Source organism: Myripristis murdjan, chromosome 22 (genome assembly GCF_902150065.1).
Source record: "Myripristis murdjan chromosome 22, fMyrMur1.1, whole genome shotgun sequence".
Classification (NCBI taxonomy): domain Eukaryota; kingdom Metazoa; phylum Chordata; class Actinopteri; order Holocentriformes; family Holocentridae; genus Myripristis; species Myripristis murdjan.
In genome coordinates this window covers 14,023,182-14,037,530 of record NC_044001.1, presented here as the reverse complement: position 1 = coordinate 14,037,530, position 14,349 = coordinate 14,023,182, and the positions used below count along the sequence as shown (strand labels likewise).

Below are 14,349 nucleotides of genomic sequence, written 5' to 3'. Positions count from 1 at the left end.
CTGGGAGTTTCTGATTGGCTGTTAATGTTGCTATCCAGGCCGGGATTGGTGGAACTGACGCAGCCCGACATCACGTTGTCGGGACTAAACCCTTTTGAACTGAGGCAAAGCGGAGAGGCACAGATCTCAAAACACATACACACACACGTGCACGCACACGCACACACACACACACACACACACACCCCACATACACGCATAAGAGGAAGAATTGCATGGAACTGAATATGCATCTGTGTATGATATTTCCACAAATATTGCAACACATATATAAATATATATATATATACTAAGACGGGCGCTTTATGTATATGTGTGGAGAGAAAACGGAATGCATAATGTGTCTGGGCACGACTCCATATACGAAGAGCTCTCGTGAATCTGTGCAGTTGAAGAAAAAAAAAAAAAAAAACAAGAGTGAACCTCCTTAATTTCTCCATTCTCTTTTAAGCCCGGCTCCAAGGTGGACAGAATAAATTGGAGCTTAAGCACGCGTGAAGGCACAGCCAGCGGGCCCGTTTCCACCACTCCACGCCACATTTGTCAAATCAGAGGAATTTCTGCTACACGTGAACCCGGAGTCAGAGTCAGAGAAGAGAGAGGAACGGCAGGGATTCACATTTAAGTCACGTGAAGGAGTAACATTATCAGAAAAAAAAAAAACTTCCAGAGAAAAAATGTAGATTCGAGTGTGGTTATTTTTGAGTGTGTCGTCGACTCTTAAATGCAAATAAATAAATAAATAAATAAAATAAAATACATACCTCCCGACAACTAGAGGAGTGCATAGACAATAAGCTGCATGCTATTAATAAAACATGAGATGAGACAAGGCAGTGAGTCAGGGGAAATGCATGACTACTCTTTTGGCCTCAGTGCCTTTGCCCCGTGGCGTGTTGGCTCGACTCTGCCTGTGCCTTTGCCTGTAGTAAGACGTGTCTCTGTCCTTGCCTGCAGTGAACAGGAGAATCTGCTCTGACTGGGATGACGTGCTCCACGGGTGAATCTCAAAACTTAACGGCGTCCCCCTTTCTCTGCTTCCTCTGCGCAGGCCCGTCTCCACCGGGGGGAGGATGTGAAACAGGTGAGGTGACAGACAGAGAACGAGGGAAAAACGCGCACTCGGATGCCGCCCATCCATCAATGGATGGAGGAGCGTTACATGCGCTAACATGGGCGACATTTATATTTAGGTCACACACCAGTGAGTGCATGAGAGAGCGATCATGGCTGATGCAAAAGAGATGACGGAACCGAGGCGGGCAACGTCACCGGCTCTGTGTCGAGCGTGCCTGCCTGTGTAAAGGCTGAAGGTCGAGCCTATGAATCTTTGATCCATCTCCCGTCCCTTCCCAGCGCGCCCTCCTCCTCCTCCTCATCCCAAATCATCCTCATCAAACTTGTCATGCCCCTCCCTGCTCCATGTGAGTGAGCGGAGCACCTCTTTGCCTGTCCTCTCTCTCTCCCCCTCTCTCTCTCTCTCTCTCTCTCTCTCCCACGCCCCGTTCCTCGTTCCCTCACTCTTTCCATCTCTCTCGCCCTCCCCACCACCCACCACCACCCACCCACCTCCACCCTCGTGCCCTCCTGGTGCATTAATGCTCTTACATCACCTCCTCCAGCGAGCGGAGACAACAAGAGAGTGAGGGACTCGAAGAGACGGAGAGATGGAGCGGTGGGGGGATGGGGGGGTTTCTCGAGACGAGACCCGATGTCATTGAGGAGAGAAGGGGTGAGAAGACCGTCTAAACGCGACGAAGGTGACCTACATGGTGCGTCGAAGAAGATCAAAAAGTGTAGCACAGGGTCTAAGACTGGGAGATATGGAAAATCAAATATCATGATATCTTTGAATAACTCGATATTGATGTTATGGTGACATTGCTGGTTTCATAAGATACAAACAATATATTTTTGATAAATAATCATTTGTACTGTGGATATACAACCAAGCAGGTAGAGGAAAATAATAAAACAGCTTTAACAGTCAAATAAGTTCATAAAATTGCATCCATTTTCCTGTAATGTAACCTTTTAAAACCAGGGAAAGACAGTATTTATCGCCAACCCCACTTTGCAGCATTTGATTTAGCCATCTGAAATGTCACACAATCACAGCAAACTATATGAAAGTTAATATTACACTTCTCGGTAACTTCTTCATCCACCCATGTGGTGCATACTTAGCAGGATAAAACAAAAACAAATACTTGTTTGCAAAAATGGTTTGACCCAGAGCAGGCTAACATGCATATATCATCAGTCGCTCAGTTGCAGCACCTCACAGTGTGAAGTGAACGGAGTGCGAAGGAATAAATCCCGCCACTGATTTATCATGGACGGACTATTAAGTGCATAACGTGCACATGCTTCAACACGGAGAGGGATTTTTTCAGTTGGGGCTTGAACATGCACCACACTGGTGTCTCTCCATGGATGGCTGGATCTCAGACACATTAACACTGTCTGGCATTGGCTTACACCCATGAGACCCCCCCCCACCCCTCCTACACACACACACACACACACACACACACAACGCACACACAGGCACACGTCTGGGCATCATCCTTCTGCTCTAATACACCCTGTGCCCCTCGGGATGGGTCTTGTTTGAGGGCGACTTTTATGTGTGTATGCGTGTGCGTGTGTGTGTGTGTGTGTGTGTGATGTTACCTTGGGTAGGATCGTGGCTCTCCCAGAAGACTCTGAGCAGCTCGTCCAGGCTGATGTCTTTCGGAGAAAAGACCACCCTCACCACCTCAGTGTGACCCGTCAGACCTAAAGAAGACACACGTGCACAAACACACACACACACACACACACACACTTGTGTGAATCAACATTAAATCAAGCGGTCGGTAAATTTCATTTTAAACTGCCCTCCCCACCTCACTCACAAAGTTAAGGACTCACCAAGTGTTTGACTCAAAAATACCTTGCATGTAAGAAACTCAAAAAGACATAATTAACAGCACGGCAAATGAGAGATTATGAAGTGTGTGTGTGTGTGTGTGTGTGTGTGTGTCAGTGTGTGCATGTGCCATGGGTAACAGACGTTCAGGTTGAATCCACAGAGAGCTATGTTGTTGCTCGCGGCACCGTGGGGAAGAGAGACAGAGATCCAAACAGAGAGAGGAAGAGGGAGAGAGAGAGGGAGCAGAAAGACAGAGTGACAGAGAGACAAAAAGAGAGAAAGACAGAGAGAGAGTGAGTGTGTGTGTGAGAGAGAGAGCGAGAGAGAGAGAGAGAGAAAGCACAGTAAATGTTTGGAGCTTATGGTTGAAGTTGCCAAAAGCACACAGGCACGGTGAGGGGTGCCTCTCTCCTGCCTGCAGCTGCCAGGACCCCAAAGCTTCAACAAGCTGCCTGCAGGCATTCTGAGACTGGGGGCTGCTTAAGGTCTGACACATACACACACACACACACACACACACACCCTCAGCAGAAAGGGTATGCACACACATACATCCCACATACACACCGATGCCAAAGGTACATAAATGCCAAATGTAAATACCGACTTGTGTTAGCTGAGGCTTGTATCAATAAAAGTGACCCAGGTGTGAACCATCCCCTTCTCTCCATCGCAGACACACACGTGCGCAGCTCTGACACAGCCATGCACACGTACACACATGCACACACATGAAAGCACACGCATAGGTGTATCAGGTGTGTTGCAGACAATGGGAAAACGCTGCCAATTTCATGCATCTGGCTTGAGACCCATTTTCAGCCTCTAACTGACACTCTCACTCCGCCAAAGGCCGATCTCATGCCAAATGAAAATGGAAGATATCAGCTACTTGAGCAGTTGTTACCTAAATAAAGAATGGGCACACTTGAGTGGATATTAGTAGCTTGGCAAAGAGTATGCAACGGTAAAAAGTCAGTGTGTGCTGGAAATGTTAAAGCTGTGAGTGTTTTTTCAGACTGAGATAACAAAAAAAATATAGTGTACATTATCAGTGTGTGTATGAACATGCCTAAATCTCCCCATTTGCCTCAAATTGGCTTTTGAATGACGTCCAGGTCATTCTGAGTGTTAGCAGTGTGCACGGCCGGCAGCGAGCCGGGCTGTGGCGATCAAGGTGAGGCTGGTGGCCAAAATACAGCGAAGTTACATCATCAACAATGTCAGAGCGCAGAAAGAACACAAAGTACGGCACAACTAAGTGAGCAGCAGACGAGGCCCCCGTCAGAAGCACAGGTGAGCACGGGCGACGCTTTTTCATGCGGCTGCCATCTGATAGAGACAAAGGGGCCGGGAGGCGATGCGGGGCTGCTGAACAGGTAGGACACTTGTGAAACAACACGGGGTCGGCTGCAGAACAGTGCCACCGCAGGGGAGAGGGAGCCCGGGACACCTCAGCAGGGTGGACGGCCTTGTGACTCAAGGACAGCCTCTCAACAACTCCATTTTGTTACATTTATTAATTTACTTATGCATGCCATTGGACACAAAATGACAACTGCGTGAGCGTTTGGATTTATCCGCACATGATTACTACTGCTGCAGGCAAGTTTCTTTCAACACAGTTGTACCATATGTGGGGAAATTCCCACGATATGCCAACAGGTATTCAAGTAGATGCACTGAGAAAACATTTGGTCTCTCTGGCAGCTCCGCAAGCTGTGTTCTGATTAGAAAAAAAATTATTTGTCCCAAATCAAGCAACCAATTACAAGCAGCTATGACGTCTCTACCTCAATGTCAATCATGTTATGTGCACACTTTGAGGCACATGTAGGGTAGTCAGTGTTGGTTGTTTAGTGTTGGCAAGTTTACAGCTTGATGTGGTGGGGGAAAAAAAACAAAAAAAACACCAGACAGCACACACAGACAAAACAATAGAAGACTGGAGAGGGGAAAAGCTACAAAAAAGGATTTTGGTGGAGCGAGGGATAACACTTAAATAAGCATTGGAGGTGTTTCATTAATGGCAAGAGCTACAGGACTTGAAATGGCCTCCAGAGTGATGCTAAGCTAGCAGAAGTTCCTCTAGACAGGTAAAACTACATTTGTTATATCTACATTTACTGTGTATTTCAGAACATCTGAAATCCTGCATGCTTCTCTGTTAGGGCTGGGCAATGTGGACACGATCAAATATTCGAGTATCTTTTACCAAATACATCAATATCAATATTAGGACAATACTGCAGGGATGACTATTTGAGCTTCTATAAGATGTTTACAAAAGACTAATATGGATATCTTGCAAATAACAGAGCAGCTAGAACGTTCTAGTAAGTTAAGAAAAAAATGCATCACTTTACTGCAATGCAGCCTTGAAAACCAGGAAAAGACGACACTTATGCCATATCATGGTATTATGAGATCCAGAATTCAAGATGGTACCTAGTCTCATATCTGGATATCAATAAAACATCAATAAATCGTCCAGTCCTAGACTCTGTGTCATCGCAAGAATTTGGGTTGCACAGATGTAGGTGCATGTGGGTGGGAGGGAACGGGAGGCAAGAGTGGAGGGGGGAGTGACTGTCATTCAAAATGTCATCGCAATCCCCTCCATTCAACAAACTTTCCTGCAGTAAATGACACACTTTCCTGTATGTGAAAATCGATTTGGCTTCACGAGGTAACATTAAATACGACTGACTCTCTATTAGACCTCTTGTGTTGCAAAGGTATGCAACACATTTATTCGGTGGGCTTACGCCGTGCTGTGCAGTCGTTAAGGTGAAATTTGTTCAGTGGTGAAAAATATTTCCCTCCTGCATCTCCCAAACCCAAACGTCTATATGTCTGTCTTCTCATGACAACGTTGACTGTTTCTCAGCCTCCTCTATTTCGGACTGTCAGGCCATCCACCTGTCCATCCTCCCCTGGCTCTGCTGACAGTTCCATCAGCACCTTCCTGCTGTCTATCTGTCTGTCTGTCTATCTGTCTGCCTGTCCAGCCGTCTGTCTGTCTGTCCTGCCCCGGCTGTGTTGACAGCTCCTCGGTCTCATACCGTCGCAGTGTTCTGCTCCGTCATGGCCAATGGAGCGACGCCTGCGCTCTCTCAGCCGATGGACAGACAACGACAACCCTCCGCTCTCACACTTTTTTCTTGGATTTTCTTTCCCCTCAAAGTTTTTTTTTTTTTCTCCCCCCCACTCCTTCACTTGCTGCAGCCCTCAATCTGTCTGTCTCTCTCTGTCATGTGTCTCCATCTCCCTCCTCCTCTCCTCCATTCCCCACAGTTCCTCGCCTTGTTGTTGGGGGGCTGACAGAGAGGGAGAGAAAGAGACTTATTAGACAGATATAGAGAGACAGGGAACATACAATCCCTTGAAGGGCTGAACTCAGAAAGTCCGCCAGCCAAGCCAGAAGCATCCTCCCCTCTTCTCTTGGTCCCCCCATGCTGCGTCTGCGCCTCGACTCCAAGCCTGCATGCATTCCTATGCCCTCGGCGATGGAGAAGTATCAACCTTACAGCTCAAGACCCTTAAAATACAATGGCGGTGCGCAGAGAGGAAGGCAGAGCTCGATCTCTCCATCTCTACATTTGAACAATAACATCAATTGTAATCTCATCGTGATGAAAAGGGACAGAGACAGAGTTGGAGACTGAGCCGCAGCCCGATAGACAAACTTTGAATTCTTTGATTAGGAATGAGCTCGATTCAAGCACCTCTAAAGCAATGTGTTCGCGAGACCTCGGTCTTGGGAAGAGAAGTCCGTTTATGGCGCTTCATACCAAGTAACCTCTGTAGTCAAAAAACGCCGCAGTACAGCGCAGTACAGAGCCCAATCCTTACAAGTAGGTCATGGGAAGGGGAGGGTGGGGGGATTGCAGCCCATCTGGAGCAGTGCATTCTGAGTAGTTGACTGCAGATGAAGGGAAGGCGGCAGGAGGATGAGAGAGCTGTACTTAAAAAACACCCTTTCCGTCTCTGTGTTTCTCTCTCTCAATATCTTTGTCTTTCTGATCCTCTCACAACCTCATTGATCTCACCGTGAAAGGTCCTGCCAACCCACCTCGCCTCCTCACAGGAAGGGAGCCTCGTTGGTGTGTATATATAGCCAAGTGGAGATGGCGCACACACTGGCAAATGTGTACATGAACACGTGCGGTGCGGAGTGTAATACCTGTGCAGACTTCCTCATAGTTGGGGTTGGGGGTGAAGCCGCCGGCGTAGCCCACCTGCGTGGAGAAGACCCCGGGCTTCTGCCAGAAACGCTTCTCCGCTCCCCAGAAACAGCCCATACCTGGAGATTCACAAGCACAGCACGGAAATACATATGCATGCACACACACCAACACACACACACACACAAACACACACACTATCAGTGCTTCTGTACTTTGAGGTATCTGTGACCTACAACTGGCAATACAAGATAAGGATTCAGATTTGGGTTATTTCCCATGAAAAAAAAAAAAAAAAAACTCTGTGTCTGAGGTGCGGCTCCAGTATCTCACCAAACATGATGGTCTCCATGCCTTCTGGGAAGGGCTCCACTGTCGGGTTCCCATTGACTGCATGTTTATCTGAGAGGGGAAACAAGGTGAAATGTCAATTCAGTTCCTGAATTCCAGGTGGCAGATATGAACAAAATCTCTTTAATACCTCGATATCCATACTGTGACAATACTGTAGGGATGACAATTGCTTATTTTTTTTTTGGCATTTTTGCATTATTTGACAGACACAGTAGAGAGAAACAGGAAAAGTAAGGGAGAGAGAGGGGATGACATGCAGCAAAGGGCCTGAGGTTGGATTCAAACCCATGAGGCTGTGATCAGGACTCAGCCTTGACGTTCTTATCTGGTGAGCTACCGGTCGCCCCTACGATTTGTGCTTTCTTAAGGGAAGGTCAATAAGCACCATACCAGTAATTCCGAGTGCTAGGCCCATTTACTAAAAATTTTCTACATTTTAATGATAATAATAATAATGCCTTTATTTATATTGAGTTTTTCCAAATACGTTACAAAGTGCTTTAAAGAAAATTAAAAAGACAATAAGTGAACAGTTTAAAAAAACAAAAAAAAAACAGAGAAAATTCCAAGATAATAAAACAAACATTAAAATCAATAAAACAAAAAAGTCTAAAATAGTGAAAGCTGACACACTGTCTTCTTTTAAGTCTCTAAAATAGAGCCTTAAAAGAAGACAATGATCTCTGGCAGGTCACTCCACAACTGAGGGGCTTGAACAGAAAAGGCCCAGCCACCTTCAGTTTTGAGGTTTGACCAAGGAATGGCCAGGAATGACCTACAAGAGGATTTCATGTTGCATTTAGGCTTCTAGAGGGTCAGGAGGTCAGCTATATATTCTGGAGCTAACCCTCTAAGAGCCTTAAAAGTGAAGTTTAATTTTTAAAATCCACTCTAAAATGGACTGGGAGACAATGAAGTGTTTTCTCTGGTTCTGAGTTCGGCTGCAGCATTTTGAATCAGCTCGTTTACTAAGGTTTTGTTTTTTGTCAGGCAAGAGAAGAGTGTGTTGCAGTAATCTAATTCGGACGAGATGAATGCATGAATTACTATTTCTAGTTCGTAGCAGATAAAAATGACCTGACTTTTGAAAACTTTCTGTTAGAAAAAGCATGACTGACCAAAAGAATTAATATATTGGTCAAAGGTGAGATGGTTATCAAAGATAACACTGAGGTTTCTGCAGGAGTTAGTAATAGTAGATGAGGAGACAAAGATGGGAGGAAATGTAATTCTGTGATGAGTCTGGACCTATAATATTTTTTTTTTTCTAAGTTTAACTGTGCAAAATTTGACACCATGATGTTATTACTATCTGTAATTCAGAAGTGAAGATTGTTTAATTGATTGGTGTCATCAATGTCAAAGGAAAGATATAATTGTGTATCATCAGCACAGAAAAGATATGTGTAAATGGAAAATAGTGTGGGCCCAAGAATGAATCCCTGTGGGACTCCATATATTAACGGCACTGGAACTTCTGAAAGATAACAATCGGACACAACCTCAGACGTCCACTAAATTTTTAAGACATTAAATTAAAATACTATGATTAACTGTGTCAAAAGCTGCACACAGATTCAAGAAAAGAAATAGAGTATGTTGACCACAGTCAGCCACTAAGAGAAAATCATTTGCAAAGTGTTGTTTCTGTAATACGACCTGCTCTAAAACCCAACTGAAATTTCTCAAAGAGACCATTACTGCTCATGTAAGAAATTATTTGTTCTGCTATGATTTTTTCAAAGACCTTCGCAAGGAATGGTAGTTTTGAGATTGGCTAGAAATGATTTCGAGTATCTGGGTCTCGTGTGGGTTTTTAAAGGAGAGGCTGAACTACTGCCATTTTAAAATAATGAGGAACAGGGCCAGATGAGAGTGAGGAGTTGAATAAATCCACCAGAAACAGCTTGGTTATGACAAGGTTTTCTTTCAGGAAGTGGGCAGGAATAATATCAAGAGAGCAGGTTCTTCATTTTGACAGTGGTCTCAGTTACATTTTCAGTTGCTGGTTCAACAAAGGAGGTTAAGGTGCTACAAGGAGAGAAGGGCATACAATTTCACTAATCATGAGGCCACAATACAAAACGAGGTCAAGAGCATGCCCCTTGCTGTGCACAGGCCTTGTTAGAGCAAGAGAAAGGTCAAAAAAAGAAAAATCCATGGCTAAAATTTTGTCAGGACAGTACACATGAACATTACAATCACCTAAAATCAATATATTTTTTAATTTTGGCATGGTGATGGAGAGTAATTCATTTCAACAGTTTTAACATTAAAAAGTATATGAATCTAGAGGCCCAATAGCAGCATCAGCTGGGCCTCGCAGGCCTGCACTTTGCTACAGGTGAACCTAAGCCAGCGGATCAGAGCCAGAAGCTTCTGGGCTGGAAGACACTTAGGAGATTACGAGGCTTTGACCGCCATTCAGTCCCTCCTGTCCTATCCTTAGTGCCCACAATTAAACACAATCAAATAGTTATCTCTCTCGCCATCTCTTTGAATGTGTGTGTTTAGTGTTAGGCTTGGCACCATCTGGTGTCCACAGAGCAAAACAATATCATTACACCAAGAAGGTCAGGGGTTCCTGCCTGTATGACCCCCAGTAGCAGGGAAGGGCCTGGAAACTAGATCCAGGGCTGCCCTAATCTGTGCCACGTTAAAAATACTCAGTAAGTAAAACAAACTGTACGTACACTGGATTGGTGAGAGGTATGTGTGTGTGTGTGCGTGTGCGTGTGCGTGTGTGTGTGTGTGTATGTGTGTATGTTGGGGGGGTTGGCACCCCTGCCAACTGTGCTGTGTGGAATTAGAGCGTTAGAAAGGAAGTAAGTGTGTGTGTACGTGTGTACATGTGTATGTGTGTGTGTGTGTGTGTGTGTGTAGCCCACAGATGTGAGAGAGGGATTAGTGCTTAAGAAGACTGAGGTGACTTAGCGTGTAAATCTCCACTGAGCAAGGCTGGTTTGCACTGCAACCACTAATATTAGTCTACGGATAAACAGGCCATGGGGTACAGTATGAACACACACACACACACAGCATGCACAGCTTAGACACATACCAATAATGCACACTTGCGTAAAGTTCAATGTGTGATTTCTCTCTAGTCACTCAGTGTTGTGATGTGTGACATTGACCTGGATATAAAACGTACTCTAATAAACAGTTTATTTCCTAGATAGAGAATAAACTATGTCTGAAAAAAAAAAACTATATACCCTGTCCCAAAAGATGAGAAGTTGTTTTGAGAACGTAGGCACCGTGCTAGAGCTGATGACATCCCTCTTGGTATGCCAGTTTAAGTGCACTTTTTGGTATCAGACAGAAGTGTCGGGTTTTTTGGTGGATTAACAGATTGTAGTAGCATGAAGGTCTCGCAAGATGTCACAGAGGCCGTGCTGCCCTCAGGCAGTCCCTTCCTGCCCTCCTATTGTGTGCCAATTCTGTCTTTGTAGCAGCAGGTTGTTTGGCACTGCCAGGTCATGTTCACGGGCACCGAGTCAGCTGCACTCAAAGTGTATTTGTGTCAGTGACTGTACCGGGTAAATATTCTCTGTCCATAGGGGAGGCTAAGTGCGGTTTGGGAGCTGGGAAAATCTTCATCTATCTCTCTTTCTCTCTCCTTATCATTCTGTGAATCCTGTGTTGTCTCCATCCTTTGCTTGCTCTCATTTACTTGTCCTCTCTTTCTGCCCAGAGCGATAAACAGTATTGAAGTTGCCAAAGGACAGAGAGAGAGAAAGAGTGAGCAAGCAAGAGAGAGACAGTTAGTGTGCGATAGAGGGGGAGGAGTGGGAGGAGGAGAGATCAGACTGCCAAAACAATAAAAGGAGTAAATAGCCAGTGAGAAGCAACAGATGAGGGTAGCAGAGAGGCAGTGAAGGATTCTTTTGGCTTTCAGACCACCATGCCTTCGGGCGCTAAATAAAAAGACCAAGCGCTCCATCCAAGACAGAACACAGAGAAAACAAACAAACAAATAAACAAATAAACAGGCAAAAAAAAGAGAGAGAGGAGAAAATGAAGAGAGCCAAGAACACGCCAACACAGCGCTGTCCAGAGAAGCCAACTACAGAGCCAAGCCTCCCCACCCTCTCCTCGCTCTCTCAGCTGTTCTCCATCTTCACTTCACACTCTCTTCCTCACACCATCTTCCCATCACCCCCCCCCGCCCCCCCTTTTTTTTTTTTTTTTTAACAAACGTGCACACATGCACGCACATGCGCAGGCACACAATCACTCACACACACACAGACCAACCTCTGCTGTGGGTATTTCTCCCATGGAGCAGCTGGCAGAGGTCCAGGCAGTGCCAGGCTGGCTCCTTTCACTGTGCCTAACCCAGCATTACCCCCTGCCAGCCCAGCGCCCACACCCCACTCTGCCAGGATTACCCCACCTAACACACACAGCCACCGAGAAAGAACTGGCTGAATACCCTCACTACGCTGCCTCACTACGCCAGCAAAAGAAGAGAGGACGACAAAAACAAGCAGGGAGGGTGACTGACTGAGCTTACAAAGGAGGAAAACAGGCTCAATATGGGGGAAGGATTCGTGTGAAAAGGATTTTTTTCCCCCAACTTGGATGAAATATGGGCGTATTTTCTTTTGTGCGCCTTTGTTTTCAAGGATAACTGAGAGAGCGCAGTGCAGGCTATACAGTACAGCGGGACTGAAGCGGAATACTTTGGTCACCTTTTGTTGCTTTTAGCATGGTGGCTGTAGGCGGCTGGACCGGCACCAAAAACATCGGACCCTGTGTCCTGCCACTCTGGTTTTATCATTGTCACCATCGGTCAAGGGTACAGCAGTCTATCTGTTGTTTTGCGGATAATAACGTCCAGTTTGGCTCGGTTCGGCGGGTGTTTACTCTTTGTTACCCTCCGGTTCTGCTCGTGGTCCTGTGTTTCTCACCCATAAAACAGAAGTCCAAGCGCTGCTGCCCCCTCATGCAGAGACATGGGAGAGGCTCTATCCCCGGATGCCAAATCTGATGACGGAAAGGTCGAATTCCAGGCTGTTCTGTTCATTTCCTTCCAAAAACCATTCTCTCTCTTTCCCTCTCTCTTCCTCTTCCCCCCTCTTGCTATTCCTCTTCCTAGCTTCACACAGGTTGGCAGGGAGTCAGGCACGAGTCGTCTGAGGAGGCTGATGCTTTATAGTGGTGCCAAGTACCCTCTGCTGTATGGGAGGATGGGTATGGATGAGAGGAAGATCGGGGCGAGGGAGGGGAAGCAAAGAAAGATGCAAGGTTGGTAGGAGGTGGTCTGTTTTTAAGGACAGAGTCAGGGGTAAGTACAGGGGAAGATGCTGACAAGCCACAGGCTGCTGCGGCCCGAAAACACTCACCACTCAGCCAAACTTGGTGCAGCTCTTGTGTTTCATATACATTTGCAGCTTTATCTCTGCAGGGTGGGGGAGATTGTCTAGACTCCAGAGAGTAAAACCTTCAAGCCATCCATGCATTCCATACATACTGTATCCTAGCAACGGAAACAGTTGCTATGGAGAACACTACCACCTATAGCACCGCCTCCATCGGTCCCTTCCAGCAAGATGGAGGAACATCCTGTTTGGGCCCAACTGCTCAAATATCTGTAAGCTCAAAGCTGATTTAGGGGTAAATGAAGGGGGGTGGAGTTCACATTGGCACAAATGATTAAATGCATCGTCGTTTTAAATGTAAAGAAAAAAATGCATGAGAAACACAGTCTGCTTGAACCAGTCCCTGCATGTGTGCATGAGCAAATCTCTCACTCTCTTTATGGTGCATTCTCTCTTTACCTCCTTAATTTGCATACGTTCTTCCTCCCCAGCATGAGGTAAATTGACCTCAATGCAAAAGGCAAAATTGTGAGGGCATTTGGAGGCGGCGGGGACAGGAAACTGCCAAGAAATAATGCCAGCAATATATCTTCACAATGAAACCGCTTTTAAGAGTTACAGTGAACCATGTTACAAAGATTGATTTTGGTCAGCTGACTTCTCCCGTCCTGTTTGGAAGAAATATTGGCAGTCTATCCCGCACTGACTCAAAATAATAGCTACTGTGCCCCTACCATGTAGCAATCTGCCACTGGATCACTCTCACCAAGGTCACAGAGTACATCACAGACAGGAGAGAGGAAGGGGGACGGTGGAAGACCAGGACGTCTTAACAAGGAACGAGGAGCTTCTTTAGTGAGGCTAGAGGGCCTGAAGCAACTTTCAAATCATAGCAGTGACCATCACAGCAGAGGGGACATTGTGTGCAGATGGAGGCACGCGCACACACACACACACACACACACACACACGGACACACTCACAAACACATGCACAAGCAGGGACTAGACAGGGGATGTGTAGAGACAGCTCTTGCAATATTCTGCGGTTTCTCATTCTCACTGGCCCACACCAACAAACACAGAAGCATACTATTCTGACTCAAAACACATACACACACACACACACACACACACACACACACACACAAATTCTAAACCACCCCCATCCCCACCTAAGCTGCCCCCCTCGGTGAAAGGGGGGAACAGATTTCCGCCATGCGGTGTCTCCGAGCTGCTTCGACAGACGGAGCAGGAATTTACGACGGGGCGGAGCCTTCATGCGCATAATGCCCAGATGGGCCCCTGGACGCTGCAGCACCGCTACCTCCCGTACGCGCACACTCAGCTCCCACAATGCACTGCGAGGCCACTCTAGGCAGAGTGGGTTGATGACTGGGAGCATCAGGTTCAAATCTCACCATGTTTCTCCTCTGTCACACACTTCTACAAACCCTCCTGTCCCAAAATAGAACAATGGAAAGCTGAATGAAGAGGATGAGCAGAGGAGAGACAAGCTAGCAGGAGATGGAGAGGTTTAATTCTGATACAAATTGATACAAAGT

At 46.1% G+C, this 14,349-nt stretch overlaps 1 protein-coding gene across 1 annotated transcript in view; it reads right to left on the bottom strand.

Annotated features, from left to right (window-relative positions):
• Positions 1 to 14,349, bottom strand: part of msrab (methionine sulfoxide reductase Ab) — a 38,446-nt gene that overhangs the window by 19,737 nt on the left and 4,360 nt on the right. Inside the window, exons 2-4 of the mRNA XM_030044294.1 lie at positions 7,438 to 7,506; positions 7,104 to 7,223; positions 2,677 to 2,781 (exon numbers count right to left, since the gene is read on the bottom strand). Coding sequence (XP_029900154.1) covers positions 2,677 to 2,781; positions 7,104 to 7,223; positions 7,438 to 7,506 — 294 coding nt within the window. The remainder of the gene's footprint in view (positions 1 to 2,676; positions 2,782 to 7,103; positions 7,224 to 7,437; positions 7,507 to 14,349) is intronic.